Genomic DNA, 24,609 nt, shown 5'->3' with positions numbered 1-24,609 from the left:
GACCTCATCCTCTGTGAATGTGTCACAGATGTTTTCATTATAATAACACAGCTTTCCCACAGTGGCTTGCAGCAGCATTTATTCAAAGCACATTTGAGAAAGGTTCAGATTAACTCGATGATTTTATATTCAGAATTATTCTGACAGTGGGCCACTGTGAATTGTGATCTTTCATGAGGTCAATTTTAAAGTTCAGTATTTCAAAGCAGGAGCTATGAACAGTCATCATGTTGGCATTAGAATTATTATTATTAATCATTATTAATAATGCTTTTACTCATGTATAACTTTTATTAGTATACATGAATTTTATCAGTAGTAAAAAATAATGAATAATTCATGTATAACTTTTATTGTGTTTTGTATATTGTGAAGAGAAAAGTTATTAGAAAGGCAAATGAAGTCACACTCAGATATCTAATTTTTACATGCGCATGGGCGGTCAGTCCGATCTGCTCTGCTGTCAAAGTGCGCACAACAGATGTGACAGAAAAACCGCCCAGGGCTCTCAGCGCATTCTTTATTTATACTCCAAGTGAGCTTTCAAGGAAGTAGGAGTGGTATGTTCAGTATACAAAAACGTTTCCATAATAGGAGAAACCTTTAGCTTGTCTGTTGAAATAGGAGATAGCTTGGTATGTATAGAAACTTAAACATTTCCTTAAAAGGAGAGTGAGCGAGGGGGGAGGACCGTTAACTTATCTGTTAACACAGGAGGTAGTATGTATGTCACCGCATTCCTCTACACATCTGGTTCCACTTTCCTTTCCTGTGGTGGTTCCAACTCACAAGCTCTCCTATCTTTAAATGAAGCTACAACTAAACAATAATCACAAAACTAAAAAATCTCTTATCATTCCCTCCTGTTTGTAGCGATTTTAAGCAAATACATCAATGTCTTTCAGACACAGACCCTACATTGTGAGTGCTTTCGGTCTGGTCGTCATAAAATGTGTATCATTCAAACATAATCATTCATCACATTTGTTTCATACTCATCGTCTTCTCCTTCTTCCTCGTCTGGCATAGTGACATATGCAACAAGAGATTGAGATATCATTCTTGATACCATTCCTCTTACACAGGGGATAATGCATGTAGTAAAGATACAAAACATAATAAGTATTAGGCCAATAAACATTAAAACCTTAAACATCAATGTTTTCCATGAGCCGCTCATAAACCAATTCCACCAATTACTTTGTGAATTTGCCCAATCGGTTACCTGTGCCTGTTGAACGTTTCTAAGTAATTGTAGAGCATTTGTCATATTATCAGAATGCACATTGTCTGGAATATATGTACAACAAGTTATATTAAACAAAACACAGTCCGCGCTTTTCTGCCATGGTCATGTCCAGGGCAACTCTGTGTTGCATAACAGTTATTCTTATGGCATCAATTTCCTGATTTTGCTCTTTGTTGATGCTGGTCGATGCATTTAAAAACAGTCCAAAACTATAGTCCAATAGTCAGGAGGTCGCTGTGGTTTAGGACAATTCCTAAATATTGATAACCTAACCTGGCAAAGCTTGCTGCGCATGTCACTTGAATCATGTTCATAAGTCTGCCATATAATGTAGCATGCTGTGTTGTAGCAGGCATGTGTGAGCATATATAACAATCTTTGTCTTCTTTGCGATTATATATGTATCTATACCAGGCGTTGTTCATCCAGGGATGGATGTGGTCCTGTGTCACTTCAGCCAGGTGTGAGTTGTCATATGTCCATGCTCTTCTATGCATGTTGGCTTCTTGATCCTTTAAGTGCATCAGGGTCCATGCTGTAAGCAGCAGGGCCAAGGTGGTAAGCAGAATAATCTTCATGATGACCAGACACACCGATTTACTCTGGTGAGTAGACTACAGGCGAGAAGTAGAAGGCAGGATATACCCAATCAGCCCTCCCTTCACCTGTAGATCACCAAAGAGTCGGGGTGGTGGTGTCTTTAGGTTGTGCTGTCACTCACTTCCATTTTTTGCAATGGCTCTGGTGGATCCAAGAGGGCCTCTCAGCGATTTTGCAAGCTGTTGGCATCGTTAGGAGTACTTGGTATGGACCTTCCCACCGGGATGGGTTCCAATTCTTTCTCTGGAGTACTCGTATAAGGACCCAATCGCCTGGTTTTAATCTGCAAGAGACTTGAGAAGTGTCGCACGGCAGTTCAAAACAATATCCCTATTTTCTACTAGTTTTGCCATTCTTTCTACTAAAGTTGTCTTTCTAACAGATTTATCTATTGGTTCACTTTCATCAATTCATGCATCTTTTCACTGAGGTCTGATTCAAACTATCTTACTTCTAATTCTTTCCAAAAATAATTTCACATGTAACAATTTATATATGTGTGTTTTCTATTTTTGTTTACCTCTTTGTTGTGATCTGGTGGACATCTCTAAACACCATCATGAGTTCAGGCTTCAATTTCAACCCAATTATACTCCTCTGGGCTTCACCTTCCCACTGGCCCCTGTACCCTTCTCAAAGTGTCCTTTGTTGTCTTAAATCTCCAGCAAACACAATCTGTTTCTTCTCTGTTTCTTCCTTTTAGATTAAGTCCCAGCCAGGCAAAATATCACATTCAGTGCCTTTAAACAGTCATATCACACTGTTCTTACCAGCCTGCTGTTAATTCTTCAATTCCACGATATTTCGTTGGTCTTCATCAGGAGATTGACTGTCCTTTGAGCTTCTTCTCAGGATCGGGACAAGTGGGAGGTCAAGCTGTAAAACTTTAAGCCAAACTTTGGCTTGTTTTCTCCCAATTATGTTAATCTATGGTTTTGCTGCTATGCTCAAAATTCTAGGTTGAGAAAAGTCCACCTTTATTTATTTATGACCTATATTGACACACTAAACCATACCATTAATATCATTTTCATTTCTTTTCTTAAAGCCTCCATTTGCTTCATCTGGCTAGAGTCTGTCTCTTCTGTTTTTCTCTCTGGGTGCTCACTCCTTATATGGGCATGCAAAGTTCCTGTCACACACACACTTCCTGTTACTCTCTTTTGTGTTTCTACAGGCTAATCAAACTCATTTTGTATTTACAGTCTACAAACCCTCTGTAATTCTACTAACTTTTAATCTAAAATGTAACGTCATTCACACAATAATTTCATAATCCTCTCACACACACTGCCTTTTAAATAAACTAAACTCTTTGCATTTTTATCTATTTCAGGCATTTTCTGAGTCTCTGTTTTATGGTGCCGTTAGTTCTCTCTACTAACCCTGCACTCCATAGATGATAAGCACAGTGATTCCTTATGCTGAATCCTAGTGCTTCAGAGACCTTACTGATCACATCATTGACAAAATGTGTCCCATTGTCTGATCTTATCAGAGAAGGGATATCATATGTTGGAATAAAATGATTACATAAGCATTTTGCAATGAAGATTGCCTCTGCTTTCACTGGATATATCTCTGGTCAGTTTGAAAACACATCTATGATCACTAAGGCATATTTTAATCCTTGACATTCATTCAATTCAATAAAATGCATGTGGATGGTGTGGAGAACTGGCCTCTCTTAGGTCTTAAGTTTCCTTGTGAGTTGTGTTTTTGACAGAATAGGCATGTTCTTACAAATTTTTCACTGAAGTTTCAAAATTTATAGTGTAAAAGTATTATTTATCTATACTATATTTCCCTCCTGTTGACACATGTATTACTTCATGTGTCACTACAGCCACTGTCCTGTGTAACGACTCTGGTAATATTGGTTTTCCATCACAGACCATTAAGTCATCTTTCAGTTGTGCTCCACATTTCAGCCACTTGTTCTGTTCAGTGATTGTTGCAGCTTTTTGTTCGGTTTTTAGTACATCAAGTGGCATTTGTGTACAATGTTCGGATGTTAGAAGCGTTATCGTTTGTTGTGCAGCCCGCTTTGCTGTTTGATCTGCAAAATTATTTCCTTTTGTGACAATAAAATTGTCTTTTTGATGTGCTGCACATTTACAAAGTGCCAATCGTTTTGGCAAGCTAATCACTTCCAATAAGATTTGTAATAAGCTGCCGTGTTGCACGGGGTTATCCGTAGAGGTGACCATACCTCTGTTATGCCAAATTTTGGCAAAGTGGTGCACTGCTGAAAAAACAAACTGGCTGTCAGTGTATATATTTATATTTTGGCCTGCGTGCAATTCATATACACATATGACTGCATACGTGCAGCCGACTCTTTTACTGCCTCTGCTGCGGCTGCATAGGCTTGCATATGCAGGCAGGCCTGACGCTACAGAGTCTAATTTACACGAGTCTAAATTTCACCAGGAATGTTAACGAGCGTTGTTTTTCTCCAAATGCCTGTGTTATCACAGCTTTCATATAACCTGCTCCTCTATCTACACGTAAGTAGAAAGACTTATCATAGTCAGGCAGTGCTAAAACTGTATCTGTCTGTAATGCCTATTTTTAAATAACTGAATGCTTCTTCTTTCTTCTCTATAGATGCAACATTACATTTTCACTTAATGCATTTTTAGATAATTTCTAGTTTTTCAAAGAATCCACCCATCTCACACATCTTACACATTTCAAACTTTGAAGTTAGGGTTTTTTTATATATATATTTTTAAACTTTGAATTGCTCACAGTTCTAAAACTAGGCATTTGTAAATCATATGCCTAATCACTATGTGTCACTGTGATCCACAAGTATGGTCACAAATTCGCTTCCAAATCAACAAAATAAAATAATCAAACAAAACAGGAAACATACATGAGTCAGGACACAAAAAGAAAAATGCTGCTACTGAAACAGAGCAGAAGTGTGAGGGAAAAACTGAGCTCACAGACAGCTGCGTGTGTTGGCTTTTAATGCAGCTTCTGCTCTTAAAACAAATAAATAAAAATAAAAGAAAATGTGTAACATGCTCATCAACTTAGCGGTGTCCACTTATTTAATTCAGCTTCTCAATCCTGTAGCTTTAGCTGTTGTCTACAGAGTTTGGCTTATTAGTTGTTATTATAGGTGTGCTCTATATCTCAGTAATATTTTATCCAGGATAAATGACAGATGTTTAAGCAGGTTAAGTGCCTCTATGCACGTAATTAGTTTAGATAGTTTCTTTATTTTCTTCATCTCATGTGTCATTATACTGAGTTTGAGCAAACCTTAAGCTTGATGCAGATTACTTCATAACAATCATCCACCTCACATCATAACTGACTAGGTTGCTCCTCATTATTAATATTATGTCATTATTAATATTATCATCTTTTTCTTTCTATATTATGACAATAGTATACTACAATATTTTATTAGTGTATACCACTATACTACTACTGAGCCAATTTAATAGTTAGGATCATCTTACTCAGCAAACAGATAATTTAGAATTCATCCAATCTGTACAAATTTGCTTTTCTCTGAACAGGTTTGTGCCTACTTCTTAGACTGGTCTTCTGTTTGTCTCATCTCAGATCCAACCTTCAGTCACATTCATTCTCTCTGTTGTGTAGCGAACCAAGCAATTTATTATTATATATTTTATTTTGTATCCATCAAGGGCTTCGGGTGATCTGCAGTTTCACCCTTTCCCAAGCTGGAGACATTTACCTTTTCACACACTTTCCTTGGCTGAACAATGACACAGCCTTAATGTACCTTATGCATCTCTCTATTTTATTTAAAAGGTTTTCGTGTGAATTATTTCCTTTTATTCATTTTATACATTCTGGGCATGATTGTCATGCCAACTATGTTTCATTGTTAATATCAGCTTACAGGTTGTTATCCTTCCTATTATTAGTTTCAATACAGTAAAAATAAGTTCTAATGTAATTTTGTCTTTATTTATTTTATTTTTGTACTTCTTATATTTATATCTATTCGGTGGGGTCTGTTTCCAACCTTTTTAAACTACCTTAAACTATTTTGATCTCTATTTTTCACTTAATAAGGGTTTTATTAGTCACTGCACTGTCGTGTGACCTGATGCTGATTTTACTATTAGAGTATCTTCTGAGAATTGTACTTCCTGTGGTCTTCTGTTCAAAACGGTTTTACATACTCCTGTATCACATAACATCTGCACTGGTTTGCTATTAACATATACTGTCAGTGTAGGTTTGCCTTTTACTTCAGACACTAATTGATAGACAGTAAATACTTCTGCGTCACTTTTATCATTTTCATTTGGCTTTTTCTCATTTAGTCATTCATTTGAATATTGCCGTTTGTCTGTTTTATGTCTGCAATCTCTGGCGAAATGCTCTTCCTTGCCACAATTCCAGCACGTATTATCTCTTTCTTCACTTCTTTCGCGTAAGTCTGTCTGTCCTACATATCTCTGGCCCTTTCCTCTAAATCCTCCTCTGTCCCTGTCTGTTACCTCTCCACCTTCTCCACCTTCCCCTGCGGGTTGGCCGTATCTGGGGTTTAGTACTGCTATCATGGGAAAAATGCCGGGAGGACCAGGTGGATCAACATCACCTCCCATATCTCGTCCGTAGCGATCTTTTCCCATTTTTTTTTTTTTTGTGGATTTTCACCTAGTGCTATTTTATCTAACATGTTTTGTGCCTCTGCATAAGGACCAGGTTGAGGTCTGAACGGATCACAGGATTATTTAAGGGGGGTCGCAGCAGCGGAAGTGGGGGCTGGTTTCACAGCAGCAGAAGTGGGGGTCGGCCTCGCAGCAGCGAGTGGAGCATATGGTGGGGGGTCTAATACCTCTGCCTTTTCTTTCTTTTCTTGTTTCTTTTGTTTATTCTCACATCGTCTATCTGCCTCTCTCTTCCATGCTTGGAAATATTCTAATTCTTACGTGCGTTTTCCTTCTTTCTTTATTTATTTTGTCTCTCCTATTTCTTTCAGTAATGCTTCTTTAAGTTGTATTAATGCAGATGGGCTACATTTTCCTTCCCAGGTGGGACATTTAGTCTTTTTAGGATTTCTCCATCTTTGCACACTAATTTGTCCGGCGCCTGGACACTTTTTTCCTAACCACTGTTCGTCAACAGTAAACTTAGTGGGCTAATTACCCATTTAAAACAGAACTGCAGAGCCTTCTCTGGTATTAGACTTAAAGAGTGGTTACTGACTACGCCCTTCTACTCCACTCTAATTAGTGGAGCGGTGTCAGTTTTATGAGGCGGAACTCAACCGTTCTCTTTTGTCACCAGTACTTCAGCTACTGACAGGAAATAAAATGACAATAACAATGAGAGTGATTCAGCAGCGTATTTGTGCTGTTTAAATCAATTCACTCTCAACACACAGAAAACACAAACATTTAAACAGACATTTCACACAATCGCGCAGACCTTTTCGGCAGGTCAGTCCTAAAGCTTTTATTTCGAAAATCCTTTCGGCGGATTAGTCCAACGCTTTTATTTTGAAAATCCGTTCGGTGGATTACCCCAACGCTTTTATTTTGAAAATCCGTTCGGTGGATTACCCCAACGCTTTTACAAATCCGTGCAGTGGATTAGACTAATTACACCCTTTCGGCGGGTGAGACCAAAGTTCGTTTTACGTGAGTGTAAATGAGTGACTTCCTTTACCTTCCCAAGATTCTCTGGCTATGTTGAAAGTCAGCCACTGGATCCCAGCGTCGTGGACCACTTGATAAAACACTGGCCAGGAATCGAATTTTAGCGTCCCTGGACTTTTTCACTCCTACCTAGAGGACAGATTTCAGTGCAGCTTTCCACGACGGCAGGACACAGCGGCCGATGCTTCCTATCCGGCTCGGAGGACCAAGAAAATGTGAAGAGAAAAGTTATTAGAAAGGCAAATGAAGTCACACTCAGATACCTAATTTTTACATGCGCATGGGCGGTCAGTCCGATCTGCTCTGCTGTCAAAGTGTGCACAACAAATGTGACAGAAAAACCGCCCAGGGCTCTCAGCGCATTCTTTATTTATACTCCAAGTGAGCTTTCAAGGAAGTAGGAGTGGTATGTTCAGTATACAAAAACGTTTCCATAATAGGAGAAACCTTTAGCTTGTCTGTTGAAATAGGAGATAGCTTGGTATGTATAGAAACTTAAACATTTCCTTAAAAGGAGAGTGAGCGAGGGGGGAGGACCGTTAACTTATCTGTTAACACAGGAGGTAGTATGTATGTCACCGCATTCCTCTACACATCTGGTTCCACTTTCCTTTCCTGTGGTGGTTCCAACTCACAAGCTCTCCTATCTTTAAATGAAGCTACAACTAAACAATAATCACAAAACTAAAAAATCTCTTATCATATATTAATTATATTTAAATAGAGATGTTGACCATAACTGTACAGTAGCATACTAAAACAAGCATCAATGTAACATACATTAATGGTCCAAGCTGTCATAAATGGGGAGCCTGATCCTTTATTATGAAAATATGACGAGTATTTTTCTTGTCAGTTGGGAAGAAGTTGGTCTTTTTTTCCCCTTCTTTGCTTCTTTTTTCTCAGTTTGTCTTTCCCTTTTCTTTTATAATTGAAACTCTGATCAAACCTACTCATGTTCACAGCATGTAAAAGCAACTGACAGTCCATGGCATTGTTGTTTGTAGATGTGCAGTGTTGTGGGAGCATAAATCAAACTGAAATAAAACAGTAACATTTATGTAATAAAACATTTTAATGAAAATGATTAGGCCCTTTATAAACTTTAAAGGGATCTTAAAACAAGGCTAGCAAGGTTCTCCAAGAGTTTCTCCATGGGTAGAGCTTCTAGCTCTTCCAGCACATCGGTGGCCGTGCAGGCTGCCAGTTTCTTGGTTGCTCTTTTTACCCCACTGGTTGTGAGTGTCTAAATACCCCCACTAGCTCGCTTTGGCTGCAGTTAACTTGGGAGGAAGGGGTGGGTGTCACATGGCTAGATGAAAAACAATTATCTGGGATACATAAATATAATAACATGCATATATCTCTATCAATTAAATCTGGCATGAGGTCTGATATTTTTAATTCACTTATTTCTCTCAGAAATATTGGATCTAAATTGCAAATGTGTTACAGTTATACTGTTACTGTGTGACAAAGTGGATGAGTTGCAATGGTCTCCATTTGTCCCATATGTGTTTACTTTTTTTTTTCACATTATACACATTATTCTGTTTCTATTTATTTGCTATGATTTGCTATTTGTTAAGTAACATTGCTTCACACACTATCCCGGGTTTGTGTGTGTAAGCGTTCAGTTGCCGGCAAATCAAACATTCTGCAAATTAAGCTAAATACTCAGTTACATGTTTCTTTACATTTTATTATGTTACAGATTAAGTCATTTGCTCATACTTACTTTGTTTGTCTTTTCAGTCTTCATGAGGGTCAGGTGTGGGGAAACGCCCGCCCGGCATTTCCTCATTTTAAAGTCCTGATGATGTCACACATGACATCAGCAGGTCAAACCAAGTGGAGGGGTTTCTTTTTCCATAGAGATGCTTCCTTTTGTTTGTTTTAAGGTTTAAATGGATTTGTTGAATGTGTTTCTTTTCATCAATACTGCCATTTAGTTGTGTAAATGTGCATATTAGAAGTGTGAAGAGGTTTTGTGTTTTAGATCATCTGTGTAGAGTTTTAGATCCCTCAGTTTGAGTGAGTGGTACTGGCTGGGCAATTGGAGGGAAATTGATGGCCCTATTTAAAGCCAGTCTCTACCAGATTCAAGAGAGAGGAGAGGTGAGCTGTGTTACCAGAGCCATGGGCTGTTGAGTTTTGTTAATACAGTTGATTTGGGGGAAGTTTCACATTAAATTAAGTTCACTGTAAATAAATTGCTCACCTTTGGAAACCTGAAATGTCTGCGTAGTCTGCTTCCCTACCACCTTCCTTGACATTTGAGTCTGACTATCTCACATACTGGTTAGTGTAAATGGGACATAGAAACCTTTAAATTGAATCCCTTCACCTGATATCTAGTGTCAAAGAATATCAAAGCTGTAAAAGCTGTTTACAGCTATTAAACTATGGAAGAAAACCAAACTCCTTAAATGACAAATGAAAACTGTTAGATCAAATATTTTTCTAGACTCATATCAAAAAACAAGAGAAATCCCAAGTTTCTTTTTGACAAAATTAGTGATATTGTCTCCCCAGATGTGGTACCTTTAGATGTACACTCTAAAGTAGATAGTAGTAAACTCCTCCAATTTTTTGTTGACAAGATTAAAGAAATCAATGCTGAAATCTCCCCAAAGCTTTCTTGTTCTCCGAGTCAGGCACTCCCTTTGTACTCCTGGTCAACTTTTACAACTGCAAAATATATATTGAAATAGCAGCCCTGGTGGACAAAATGAAGCCACCTACAAGCCCCTAAGACATTGTCCCCACTAAGCTCTTCATCAATGCTTTTGACACCATTGGTCCTTGGGTTGGGAACCTTTTTAATGTTTCTCTTCAGACTGGGGTGTTCCCCAGCTTTTTTAAACATGCCATTGTGGAACCAAGGCTCAAAAAACCCAACCTGGATCCAACACTACTTTAAAATTCAATCTCCAAACTCCCATTTATGTCAAAACTCCTTGAGAAGACAGTAGCTGTCCACCTCACAGCATACTTGGAGAAATATAACTTCAATGACCGTTTTCAATCTGGGTTCCATAAATTGCATTCCACTGAGACAGCACTACTGAAAGTTACTAATGATATTATGATGTCAGCAAACTCCGGAGAATACACAGTCCTAGTCTTGCTAGACCTTATGTCAGCCTTTGATACAGTCAACCATACCATCCTGATAAACAGACTGAGAGACTTGGTTGGGATGTCTGCTCTGTTCTACACTGGTTTTCTTTTGATATATCTGAAAGGAGTTTTAGTGTGTCTGCAAACCAGATCACGTCAGAATCTATAGAGTTGTTGTGTGGAGTTTCTCAGGGCTCTGTGCTGGGACCTATTCTGTTTTTAATATACAATTTTCCTTTAAGCCAGATAATACAGCAGTTTCCTTAAGTATCTTATCATTTTTTTGCTGACAATATTCAGCTATATTATTCTTTTAAGCCTGCTGAAGCTCATAAACTCTCCAATCTGATTGACTGTTTAACCAACATTAAACAATGGTTGAACAATAATTGCTTACAGATAAACCCAGCAGAAACTTTGATTATTGCACCAGACAGTGCCTGATATTAAACGGCGACTGGGTGACTTAGGTTCCTCACAGAAACATAACCTTAGAAACCTGGGTGTTATTTTCGATGAAGCTTTTTCTTTGGAGGGACATTTAAATCAGATAGTAAGAACCTGCTTTTTTCACTTGAGGAACATTTCTAAACTTAGATCCATCGTGTCAACAAGTGAACTCGAGATGATAATACATGCTTTTGTCTCTACAAGACTTGACTACTGTAACAGCCTGTTTACTTGTCTAAACAAGAAAGGGCTAGCTCGTCTACAGGTTGTTCAAAACTGACAGCAAGGCTACTGACCCACTCGAACAAGGGAGCTCATATGACCTGTTTTAAAGTCGGTGCACTGGCTACTAATCAGATTTAGGTTCCATTTTAAAATTCTACTTTTAACTTTTACATTTTACATTACAGGAACTTTTCTCTTTGTGTCCAATATCAACACTGTGACTCCTCAGAGTGTAAACTTTACTTCAGCAAAACCAAAAACTGAGTTGTAGAAGTCGTCACACCAAATGTCTTATAATAACAAGAAAAAATACGTTTTCAGTACACAGCCTGAATTTCTTCCTCAATTTCTTCTTCTTCCGTCAGCTTATGTTGAGATTATTTCAGTTTGTAAATGATCAGATTACATAATTGTAATTTACATAATTAAACTAAGGGGTAAGATGGCTCCAGTGTGTGTGCTTGCTGTTTACCTCTGTCAATTTTCTTACTGTTTGTTCTGTTTCTGATGTTTCTTGTCACTGAAATCAACTCAAAACTGGGGAACACCAAAAACCTTTAGATCTTCAGTTTTTTGCCATCAGCTTTCAGAGCTCTAATCAGAAGAAACAAACAGGGTATCCTCTGCTCCTGGCTGATGTTCCTGATTAGTTGCTACATAAAGTGCCACCACCTGCTCCGACACACCGCCACAGACACCGGGGTAAACGTGCCGGTCGGCTGGTGAACATTAAAGCTTGACTTCTCTGTTCTTCAGCAGCCGCTCCAGCTGGTTATGGTCCTTTCCGCCACATCCCAAGACGTCTCCTGGATCCTGTTATCTCCTGTCTGGTTACTGTTGTAGGCTTAGGTGTCCATAACCCTGCTCACCACTGTTTTTTGCATTGTGGGAGTCGTGGAATAAACTTTTTGAATTTGCTCCCATTAACTTGGGCTTCACCGACAACTTCTACCCAGGCTCCAGCTCCAATGAAGATGGCTCTAACAAATGTGTGGTCCTTAGCAAATAAAGCTTCATTATAAATTATTTTTTCCTCCAATGGATTGGATCTCCTTTTTGTGACTGAGACACAGATGAGAGTTGGTGAGTCTAGCATTATTTCTGGACTGTTACCCTCTGACGGCTCATTTCGTAATGCTCCAAGGATATCAGGTAGCGGAGAAGGAATATTGACTGTGTTTAAAAATAACTTTCACTGCAAACAACTCCATGTACCTGTTTAAACAAGTAACAATATTCACTAAATAAGCACTAATAATATATTAATTTTGTAACACACTGAAAACAGTTCATCTAACTGTGACTGTAAACATGTTTCCATTTGTCACTTCAGTTTTTACTCTGAAATACAGGAAATGACATCATGGCTCAAATCTTTATCATTAAATCTTTCTTTATTTAATATTTGAATTTTTTATTTAACATTTCCAAGATTCAATAACATAAAGAACCCGAACAAGAAAACATTTGTGGATCAAAATACATTAAAACAAAAACTTTATAATAGGAAACAGAGTTTTCAACCACCTGAAGAAAAGAAAGCTAACCACTCGACATGAACACTACAGTAGGACAGTTTTGAAAGCTTAAAATGGAACTAGGGGAAGAGTTTGATTCACAGCTGCCTCATCAGATTTTTACAGGAGATTCTATCTGAACTCTGTGGAGCCTGATCTCAAGCTTTTGGAGTCTGACACTGAAACCAGAGGATCTTTCTGTCTCTTCAGATTCACTGTGATCCAGTGATAGGAGTGATTTCAGCCCTGAGTGATCACGCTGATGTTTGCACAGAGCAGACAATGAGGTGAATGTTTTGGCACATTGGTAACAGTGAAACAGTTTATTAGTAACGTGGGATCGTTTGTGTTTGGAGTATGAACTGAGATTCCTGAAGCTCTTGTCACACTGGTCACAGCTGTAGTTTTCTTCCATGTGTGTACGTTCATGCTTGTTGCAATGACCTGATTGTGAGAAGCTTTTGTCACAGTGTCTGCACTTGTATGGTTTCTCTCCTGTGTGGACTCGTTTGTGTGTTTTAAGCTCACCTGCAGTGGTGAAGGATGACCCACACTGATCACAGAGGTGCTTTTTGACCCCACTGTGAATCAGTTCATGTTTTTTTAACTCACTTGGTGTGGTGAAGCTTCTCCCACATTCTTTGCAGTATTTCAGTTTGTCTCCAGTGTGTCTACGTTGATGTCTTTTTAGGTCAGCTTGGCAACTGAAAGTTTTTCCACAGAGGTCACAACAAAAGTCTTTCCCACCACCACAGTGATGACAGGGTTGAGAACTGGATCCATCTGTGTCACTCTGCTTCTAAACAAAGACACAAAGACAGTGTAAGTCAGTCCTTCAACATTTTTATCCTGAACATCGCCTGAAATAAAGAGCATCTCTGCAGACGTCCAATTACATTTTACTGTATCAGTTAACACACTCAGTTTACTGGGCTGCAATAAATACAATACTACCACCATAATACTACAGTAATACTAAAATCATAACTGACATGAAAATCTGAATAATCACTCAGAGCTGCTTTTCCATGCAGTAGAATTGCTAACATGCTAACATAGTTTAATGGGCAGAGTTGTTCCAAACAGTCAGGCTAAAATGACAAGATAACAATATAAATACATACCTCACAGTAACTGCACTTGTAGAGTCTCTTTCTGGTGTGGATCTGTTGGTGTCCTCTCAGGTAATGTGGAGATTTAAAAGTCTTCTCACACAGGTCACATTGATAAGGTCTCTCCTCAGTGTGGGTAAACATGTGTTGTTGTAACTGTGTGTGAGTTATAAACTGTTTTCCACACTGTTCACAGCAGTACACATCATGTCTGGTGTGAATGCGTAGGTGTCTATTTCGGTCCCCTCTCTGGCTGAAAGTTTTTCCACAGATGTCACAGCTGTATGCCTTAATTCCAGAGTGGGTAACTAGATGATTCTGTAAGTAGCTACTGTGAGTAAAAGCTCTGCCACACTGATCACAGCTGTACGCTTTAACTCCACTGTGGATGAGTTGGTGTTGTTTTAGGGATTCCTTCCAGGAAAAAGACTTTCCACACTCGTCACACCTGAACGGTCTCTCTCCAGTGTGGATGACTTGATGTCGTTTTAGTTCAGCCTTCCCAGTAAACTCCTTCCCACACTCGTCACAGCTGTATGCCTTAATTCCAGAGTGGATAACTAGATGACTCTGTAAGCTGCTACTGTGAGTAAAAGCTCTGCCACACTGATCACAGCTGTACGCTTTAATTCCACTGTGGATGAGTTGGTGTTTTTTTAGGTGACCCTTCAAGTAAAAAGACTTTCCACACAAATCACAGCTGAACGGTCTGTCTCCAGTGTGGATGACCTGATGCCGTTTTAGTGAAGCCTTCAGAGTAAAGTCCTTCCCACACTCGTCACAGCTGTATGCCTTAATTCCAGAGTGGATAACTAGATGACTCTGTAAGTTGCTACTGTGAGTAAAAGCTCTGCCACACTGATCACAGCTGTACGCTTTAACTCCACTGTGGATGAGTTGGTGTTGTTTTAGGGAATCCTTCAAGGAAAAAGACTTTCCACACAAGTCACAGCTGAACGGTTTCTCTCCAGTGTGGATGAACTGATGCTGTTTTAGTTTATAATTCCCAGTAAAATGCTTCCCACACTCGTCACAGGTGTGTTTTTTCTCTCTCTTTCTTCTGTGAGGTTTGTCGGCCTCCTGAGAGCGCTGACTTCTCGCTCCATGTTGGTCCTGCAGTGACAGAGATACAAACAGAGGCAGTGAGTGAAATGCAGTCGTGGAACAAACTCAACCTTCAAACTACCTCCATTAACACTAGTTTTAAACCTGAAGGTGGAGTGTGTGTGGCACCAAACACCTTAAAGGTCTCTTATCCCCACCTGCTGGTAGTTCTAACACATTACATCCAACCTGGTGTTAAAAATAATTCATGACCATTTAAAAACACTAAAATCATGCCCATCCCTCCTGATTGTACACACACACACACTTTTATATCATTTTATAATTTATATCATATTGTTGTTTCCTATTACATATTTCTATCATTTTTTATAGATTTATATATATAATCATTTACTGATAATAAATCCTATGTTTGTTTATTTGTTTATTCAAAAGGAACCCCATTAGCTTCCACAACAGATGTTGCTCGTCTTCCGTCAAATACAATCACATAAAATATTACAAAATAAAGTGGATTCAAGATATCCACATAATTTTACATCCACAGTGGGGTTTCACAATTAAAATATAAGCAATCAATTCCTCCCGCAGGCCCACCACCCGCAGGAGGCGCCATAGTGGTCGGGTGCATTGTGTGCTGGGTGGCGGCCAGGAGCGGAGGCCCTGGCGGACTGATCCCCGGCTGCCAAGACTGGCAATAGGGACATGGAATGTCACCTCTCTGGTAGGGAAGGAACCTGAGTTAGTGCGTGAGGTTGAGAGGTACCGGCTAGATATAGTCGGGCTCACCTCTACGCATGGCTTGGGCTCTGGAACCAGTCTCCTGGAGAGGGGCTGGACTCTGTCTCAGTCTGGAGTTGCCCCTGGTGAGAGGCGGCGGGCTGGGGTGGGTATTCTAATATCCCCTCGGCTTTCTGCCGGTACGTTGGGGTTTTTCCCGGTGGATGAGAGGGTTTGTTCCCTGCGCCTTAGGGTCGCGGAACGGGTCCTGACTGTCATCTGCGCTTATGCGCCGAGTGGCAGTTCGGAGTACCCAGCCTTCTTAGAGTCCCTGGGGGGGGGGGTGCTGGAAGGTGCTCCACCTGGAGACTCTGTTGTCCTGCTGAGAGACTTCAATGCTCACGTGGGTAACGACAGCGAGACCTGGAGGGGCGTGATTGGGAGGAACGACCTCCCTGATCTGAACCCGAGCGGTGCTTTGTTATTGGACTTCTGTGCTAATCACAGTTTGGCCATAACGAACACCTTGTTCGAACATAAGAGTGTCCATAAGTGCACGTGGCACCAGGACGCTCTAGGCCGTAGGTCGATGATCGATTTTGTAATCGTATCGCCAGACCTGTGACCATATGTTCTGGACACTCGGGTAAAGAGAGGGGCTGAGCTGTCAACTGATCACCACCTGGTGGTGAGTTGGATCAGGTGGCGGGGGAGGACGCTGGACAGACCTGGTGCACCTAAATGCGTAGTGAGGGTGTGCTGGGAATGTCTAGCAGAGGCCCCAGTCCGCGAGATCTTCAATGCACACCTCCGGCAGAGCTTCAACAGCATTCCGAGGGAGACTGGGGACATTGAGTCCGAATGGACCATGTTCAGCGTCTCCATTGCCGAAGCTGCTGCATTGAGCTGCGGCCGCAAGAAATAAATGTGGTGTGTTTAACAGAATTGCTTTCTTTATAACTACAAGTATGCCATAGAATATTTTAGCCTGTACAGGAAGCCAAGAAAGTTGATTATGCATTTTATCGATATTAGTATAGTATGAACATCTTAACACTAATCTGGACGCCTTATTCTGGACTAACTGAAGTCTGTTAAGATCTGTCTTATTAGCTGCTGACCAAGTGATTGAACAATACTCCAGATGAGACATTACTAGTGCATTAATGGCATCTTTCATAATTGAAGAAGTGATACAGAAAGAACATTTCATAGCCATAGCTATGCCTTGTCCCATTTTCTTAATAACAGAGTCGATGTGCTGAGACCATGAAAGGTGGTGATTTATGGTAACTACTTATGAGCGCCTGCAATCGTTCTAGTGCTGTGACATAAAAACAAAACGCTGACCCCTGACTCTGGCACACAGTTTTGCCTCTTTTGATCATTTTAATGTGTGATTAGTGCACAATCAGCGAGGCCATATCATACCGTTCACGGTAATACCGGTATAATGTTGGGCAACGATGAGAAAATGAAATATCACAATAGAATATGGGTAAAACGCGCTTGCGCAGTGCCTTTGTTTTCATACGCACATGGAGGAAAAACCATGGCGGCGACGGAGAATGAGAAGGGTGAAAGCGGATCGTTGAATGAAACAGATGAACCAGAATTAGTTTGTAAAAATGCTGCAACTTCAGTGATGTGGAACTGGTTTAGCTTTCGTCCGTCAGATACACAACAAAGCACTATTTGTGGTAGAGCATGCTAGCAGGCCGTCGTTATTGCCGTGTTTTTTGGAAAATACGGCACACTTAAAATCAATCCTTTGATTATTCTGAAAATCGACGGTGCCCCTTATAATCCCGTGTGCCTTATGTATGAATTGTTGTTTACCAAACTGTTGTTGGAAGAAGTTGCTGTTGGAGGCTGTTTTGGTACCATTCTTTAGTCATGGCTGTGTTTTGGGGCAAAATTGTGAGTGACCCCACTCCCTTGGATGAGAAGCAACCACACACATGAATGGTCTCAGGATGCTTTGCTGTTGGCCTGACAAAGGACTGATGGTAGCGCTCACCTTTTCTTCTCCGAACAAGCCTTTTTCCAGATGCCCCAAACAATCGGAAACAGGCTTCATCCGAGAATATGACTTTGCCCCAGTCCTCAGCAGTCCATACACCATACTTTCTGTGGAAGATTAATCTGCACCTGATGGGGTTTTTTTGGAGAGAAGTTGCTTCTTTGCTGCCCTTCTTGACACCAGGCCGTCTTCCAAAAGTCTTCGCCTCACTGTGCGTGCAGATGTGCTCACACCTGCCTGCTGCCATTCCTGAGCAAGCTCTGCACTGGTGACACTGATCATGCAGCTGAATCGTGTTTAGGAGACGATCCTGGCGCTCGCCGGACTTTCTTGGATGTGCTGAAGCCATCTTAACAAGAATTGAACCTCTTTCCTTGAAGTTCTTGATGATCCTATAAATTGTTGATTTAGATGCTATCTTAGTAGCCACAATATTCTTGCCTGTGAAGCCATTTTTATGCAACGCAATGATGGCTGCACGCGTTTATTTGCAGGTCACCATGGTTAACAATGGAAGAACAATAATTTCAAGCACCACCCTCCTTTTAACATGTCAGGTCTGCCATTCTAACCCAATCAGCCTGACATAGGCCGTATCCCAATTCAGGGTCTGCAGCCTTAAAGGCCGCATTTTAAGGCCCATTATGTCACAGCGACAGCGAGGCTGTCCCAATTTAAAGGCTACTCGAAATGCAGCAACAAATGCGTCCTTCATTTCCCTGAATTTTAAGGATGTGGCGGTGTAGACTTCATGGCCCAACATATCCCAGACTTCATAGCGCGGCGGTGGGCGTGGATAATTTTGCCGAAGAAAATGGAAGCGGAGCAGCCAAAGACTAAACTTTTAAAAGTACTGAATAACATGTCACTTATTTATGTGCAAATGTTGAATAATGAAGAACATTAAAACATTACTGTTGGCCACATGTCGGCAGAGTTATGTGTGACATTAGTGATGTTTGTACTAACTTGGTTTTAAAGCCTTTACTTTAAAATATTCATCATTCAATAGTCGACCTTAATCTTACAGAGAATGTGATGATTTTATGGATAATTAAAGTCAGTCATATATACACAAACTCAACAAGCTGAAAGTCAGTGATGCTGCTCGGTTTGCAGTCCTGAATATCACGGCACAAGCAGGATTCACTGCACTGTTAATGTTAGCTATGTTATATTACTGCCTCTGTTCGGTGGTGTCGAGCCAAACAGACTTTAACGTGTGTTTGAACGAGCTGACGGTTCACTCGTTAAGCTGAAAGAAAGATGCTTTAATCACAGGAGTCACACATGTGTCCACTGTACCATCTGGGAACTCTTCTTGTTTAGCACTTGTAATAACACAAACACTAAATCCTCCTTCTCTTGTGCTGTTTTGTAGCAGTGTATACACCTGAGACTGTCACCTGTCTGTCTGTCCTGCACTCTCTCTCTCTTTCTTTCTCTCTGATTGTGGAATAAAAGTATGAACATGTATTTATAAGTTACACTTGTGTTTGAATCCTGCAGCTTATCACACATTTGATTTCCATGTGTGACAACTGCAAGTGTCCAGAGTGAGGACAGACTGAGGGACCCACTGCTGCACATCATCTGTGTGATTCTGTGAGGCTTTGCACCCCTGATGATCCACCAGGACAAACTCAGCAGTGTGTGAGGAAGAGGAGGAGGAAGAGTCAGCAGCAGCTGACAGATGGAGAGAATAGACAGACTGTTCCCTGTTTGTGAAGGACTGCTAGAAAAGTTTAAAATAACTAATTGTCTGTCCTGAATCAGTCTTATTAGGTAATGTTCAAATAATTTTATCATTCCAGTGTTTTCAGTGTGGGAGAAAGTACTCAGGGCCTTCAAGTTACACACTATGAAAGGCAGAAACAAGTTTAATATTCAGAAACCTAAAGTATGTATCAGCAGCAGAATGGAGCTAAAAATAAATGTTTGTTTCAGTTCTATGAAGCTTTGAGTATTTTGGATCAGTAGCACTGCTGTGTTTGTTGCATCATATTGCTGTAATTGTTTATATGTTTTATATATTCTGAGGTAAGTTGATCTATAGTGTTACATCATATTCTATAAGGAAGTTATGTGTTTGTATACTTTCTGCCCAGTTTGACCCATTTAGCAGAAGTCAGCCTGGTTAAGGCTCTGATATCTATTCTGTGCGACTTAAAGCAGTTATGACATGGTCTGATTTTCTCACCCAATAAAGGAATATTTAATATATCGGTCTACTCTTCATTCTATCAGAAACAGTTTTCACAGCTCGTACATTTTCTTTTCACACAGATATGTAAGCAGTGAGCCAAATTTAGTAATGCCAACAAATTAAACAAACAATATTTGTCTCTTATATATGATACATCTATATATACACTGTCAAAGAAACTTTTCTTTGAGTGAAGTGATTAATATAATAACTATAATATTGGCCATATTATATTTACATTACCAAAGTGAGATGACTTTAGTCTCATGAACAACATTAGCTAATTGTTATTTACCAGCTAAACTTACATGACTGTTCAGTACAGAAATGAAGCTCAACAATCATGTTTTACAGTCCTGTGGTCTCAGCCTCAGATACTTATTAAATCACACAGAGCTCATGTAGAAACAAATGAACAAAATATGTTCTCCTTCATTTCTGTCAAACAAAGCTGTATGAAACGTTTCCAGCTGTTAGTATCATGGTTGCTAGGCAACCTGGGCAGCACGACGGAGGCTAGACCGTCCCATTTCACAAGCCTACAAGCCTCGCACTTCCAGCCTTAGCGGTCTTTGAGTACGCGGCCCTTGAGGACCGTTGAGGCTGCGTACTTTAAAGCTGCAGAACCTGAATTGGGATACAGCCATGATGATCTCCAGCCTTGTGCTCGTCAACATTCTCACCTGAGTTAAGAAGACGATTACTGAAATGGTCTCAGCAGGTCCTTTGATGACAACAATGAAATGCAGTGGTAAGGGTTTTGGGGATTAAGTTCATTTTCATGGCAAAGACGGACGATGCAATTCATCTGATCACTCTTCATAACATTCTGGAGTGTATGCAAATTGCTATTGGAAAAGTTGCTGCTTAACTTTTTATAATTTCCAATATTTATGCAATTCTCAAAACTTTTGGCCACGACTGTATAACCTCTTTTTAAGTTTCTGGATATTATACATGGTTATGCTCAGGATATGTCGGCCAATTTCCACTGGAAATGCCTTTTGGTTAAACTGTCAGCAAGCAATTTGCATTTGCACTGTTAAATTTTTATATAACTTTAATGCACATAAAAAACAGCTGCTTGTTTAAGTGAAAATACATTGATGGGTTTTTTAATAAAGTTGTGGAGTTGTAAAGTATTTTGTCTAGTGTCAATTATATCGTCAGCTACATCGTTATCGCAAATTTTCAAATGTATATCGTGATAAATATTTTCGGTCATATCGCCCTGCTCTGTCTGTCACCTTCTGTGTTGAGCTCATTGTTTTCTCTGTAGTGGCTGAGCTGAGTCCAAGTAGCTGAAAATGTTCCTCTGCTGCTCCGTCAGACTCTTCTCCTCCTGCTGATCAGCTGGGACACAAAACAGATCTTTGTTAGGCTCCACACTGCACTGAAGAGTCAAAGTGTCTCATATGTTCATCTCACAAGTAAAAGAACACATTTTTGCTTCCCGAGGTGGGCAACTTATTGGAAACAAACACAAAAGGTTTGAGCACTGATACCTGGCATTGCTGGCATTGAAAGATTCAATGCCAGCAATGAGGACTGTCAAGACTAAAACCAATCATTAAGCAAAGACAACAGGGATCATTTGTTTCTGTTTATTTAGCATGCACAACATTTGTAGTTTCCTTCTGTACAGGAGAAGTCCACGCACACTGTGTGGTACCGCCATCCGCAGAAGGTGCATTCAATCTCTGTAAGAAAAACTAGATTGTCTGAGACTGAAATGATATTAACAAAAGGAGTGGTGATTTGTAAAACTTCAAGTGTATGATAAGGTGAAAACAAATACACAATTGCATGTCATGTAGTTGAAGGGTTTTTTTCTTCTTTTGGAAGACCGGAAAACACTGAAAGTTACAAAAGTATTGTGCTTGAAACAAATTCAAAATAGGTGATAAAGCCAGCTGCACATGTGTGTCACAAGTAAATCTGGCTGTATAATAAACAGAAACAAGTGATCCCTGCTGTCTTTGCTTACTGATTGGTTTGAGTCTTGACAATCCACATTGCTGTCATTGCATCTTTCAATATGTTTGAGGGTGGATTTGAATGCACCAGTGTAAGTGCAGCCACTCAGACTCTACTCAATGTGATCATAGAAACAGGTGCAGTAGCGACACAGGCAGACTATGCTTACAGGATGTGATGTGGCTTTGAACTTTTGTTGTCCACCTTCCATTAGTTTTAATTTTGCACTCCAGTATGAACACAAATCCCCCAACCCGAGGATCACCACAACTTAACCTAATAGACCTACAGCTTAGTTCACAGATTCACTTTGTCTAAGGTTTATTTCTGGGATTTCGCACAACCCAGTATTCAGATCGTGAAAACATAATGGGCTTGGATTTACAACATTATGAATGAAATGTGCTCTATTTGGAAGCAGCATGTCCCCCTCCCCTTTCCAGGGGTTGTGTGTGACTTTAAATCATCAAACTGTAAATTACAAATTGTAAATTGCTATTGATCCTTTACCCCTGGTCCTAAAGTGTATATTTATTTTCTTACTCTTCTTATATTTATTGTTTGTTTTCTTGCACTGCTGTAACTGGAGCCTCGTCATCTCGTCTCTCTATATACTGGACTGTATGTAGCGGAGATGACAATAAAGTTTACTTTGACTTCAGCAGCGAGCACGCGCACCAAGGGCTCTCGCGGTCACTTTTCGTGTATAGAATTTCGAAAAAACATCGGTGCAAATTATAAGTCTGTATCATAATGTCTGGTGTGTTTTATTTTGCGAGTTGATTATTAGATGCCGCTCCAGCCAGCCAGAGACTCCCCCGCCGCCCCGCCCTCTCCTCCCTGTGCCGCATGCAGCAGGCGCAGCTCGCAAACGGAGGGCGCCCTTACTCCCAGCAAATGGGTGATAGAAAACCGATCGGTGCCTACGACATTCCCAATATGCGCTGGCATGATGTCGGGGCAGCATGAGTACGAGCAATCTTATTTAATTTTTTTTTTCCGATGCTTGTGATGCCGCCGCCCACCACGATGCCGTCCCGGGCAACCGCCCGTGTCGCCCGTATCAAAAACCGCTACTGTGTGTGTCACAAGTTAATCTAGCAGTAGGCTATGGTACTTGGCCAGAGGTGGCGCTGGTTGACTCGACTCCATTTGAGTAGTAAACTGCACTAGTTGTGAAGCAAAACCGCTGAAATCGGAGTAATAACACGTACGAGGGGAACGATGACAAAGTCAAGATTCCCCCGATCGTTTACTCTTGCTGTCCTGTGAACACCATCTGCATGAGAATATCACCAGGTAAACCCGCGATATTTTTAAACATTTTGTTGTTCTAGAGGAACAAGACTGACGGAGTGTGTTTGAGGTAACCTCACAAATGTCACAGATGACATATTTGGTGTTTATTTGCTGTTTTGTCGGTAGCGGCTCCTGAAAAGCAAGTCTGCCACACATCTGTACACACACAGAGAGAGAGAGAGAGAGAGAGAGAGAGAGAGAGAGAGAGAGAGAGAGAGAGAGAGAGAGAGAGACCTTTTGAATGTTGGCAAGTATGTGTATGTGGTGTTAAATAGGCCTATACTACTGCGCTTTGATGTCGCTCGTAAGGGTGAAACTCATTGTGAAACGTTTGAGAACCACTGCTACAGAACAATGGAGATTTCCGTTATATGGTAACGCCTGCAACTCACGTGACGCCCAGAATTGTACAATACTGATGCTTGAGAGCGCGCGTGTGATGCAAGTATGTGTAGAGTGTTGAGCGCGTGATCAGTGGTGAGAAAAACAACTCACGAAACTTGACCTTTCTTTACTCGTGGCTCACTTGCACTTCCAATCTATTCGTTTGCACACTTACACACACCCAGCAGCTGTTTCCTGTTTTGCTGCACTCTGGAGAGCCTCGCCTTTAGCGGTCTTCTCTCACAGAGAGCAACAGAAAACTTAGTTCAGAAAACTTCAAAAAACTCGAGATTGACTGAACTCAGTTCAAAGTTACCTTGACACTTACCTTTAGATGTGAGAGGTAGTGATGGTCCGCTTGAAGCTGACGCTCCGGTGCGTGTGTGAAAAAGATCAAGACACTGCTTCAGAAGCACCGTGTCGAGGCTTGATTCGTTTGGCCAGAGTCACGTGATTAGTGACGTCTGAAGCTTCATTTAGAATGTACCTTTTTTTAATAGAACTTTATTGAAACACAATGAGTATACAACATACAAACAGATGAAGTTTACAAAAGAACAGAACATGAACATACAAAATCAGGGGTAAAAAACAATTATTATATGAGTACGCGAAAAAATCAACATATATAAATATTGTTCTGAGAGCCTTTTTGTTGGTTGAGTCTGATATTGATTGTATGTACAATTCCATGTCCTTATAAAAAAGACAGAAATATGGTGTTTTATTAATAAACTTACATTTATGCATAAAAATAGCTAAACGTATTAACATATTTTTGTAAAGAAACATTTATCATTCTTCCTGGAAAACTTAAAGAAACAGAATAAAACATTTTCCCATCATTAAGAAAACTCCCTTAAAATATGGACAATAACAAAACTGCTAAATTCCTTCCAGAATCTCTGTGTAGAGGAACAGTACCAAAAAAGATGTGTCACAGTTTCTGGATGATCCCCACAGAAAGTTCAATTAGTATTTATGTGTCTTTTAAAT

General features: G+C 40.2%; 1 protein-coding gene across 3 annotated transcripts; it reads right to left on the bottom strand.

The window, feature by feature from the left end:
* Positions 1–506: 506 nt before the first annotated feature.
* LOC146380640 (uncharacterized) lies at positions 507–24,042 on the bottom strand. 3 transcript variants are annotated; one of them, XM_084940053.1, is made up of 4 exons: positions 23,942–24,042; positions 21,201–21,306; positions 13,949–15,049; positions 507–13,623 (listed from the first exon to the last, which is right to left on the bottom strand). In XM_084940053.1, the coding sequence occupies exons 2-4, from the start codon at positions 21,216–21,218 to the stop codon at positions 12,937–12,939; spliced, it is 1,806 nt and encodes a 601-aa protein (XP_084796179.1). In that variant the 5' UTR covers positions 21,219–21,306; positions 23,942–24,042; the 3' UTR covers positions 507–12,936. The 3 variants fall into 3 exon arrangements, with proteins under 3 accessions (XP_084796179.1, XP_084796181.1, XP_084796180.1); XM_084940055.1 differs by having other exon boundaries at positions 507–13,620; XM_084940054.1 differs by lacking the exon at positions 23,942–24,042 and having other exon boundaries at positions 21,201–22,681.
* Positions 24,043–24,609: the final 567 nt, after the last annotated feature.

The sequence above is a fragment of the Perissodus microlepis genome, chromosome 9 (assembly GCF_051167445.1).
Source record: "Perissodus microlepis isolate ML-2025 ecotype Zambia chromosome 9, ASM5116744v1, whole genome shotgun sequence".
Classification (NCBI taxonomy): domain Eukaryota; kingdom Metazoa; phylum Chordata; class Actinopteri; order Cichliformes; family Cichlidae; genus Perissodus; species Perissodus microlepis.
The sequence above is the reverse complement of the archived record's forward strand: the minus strand, read 5'-3'. Positions and strand labels throughout refer to the sequence as shown.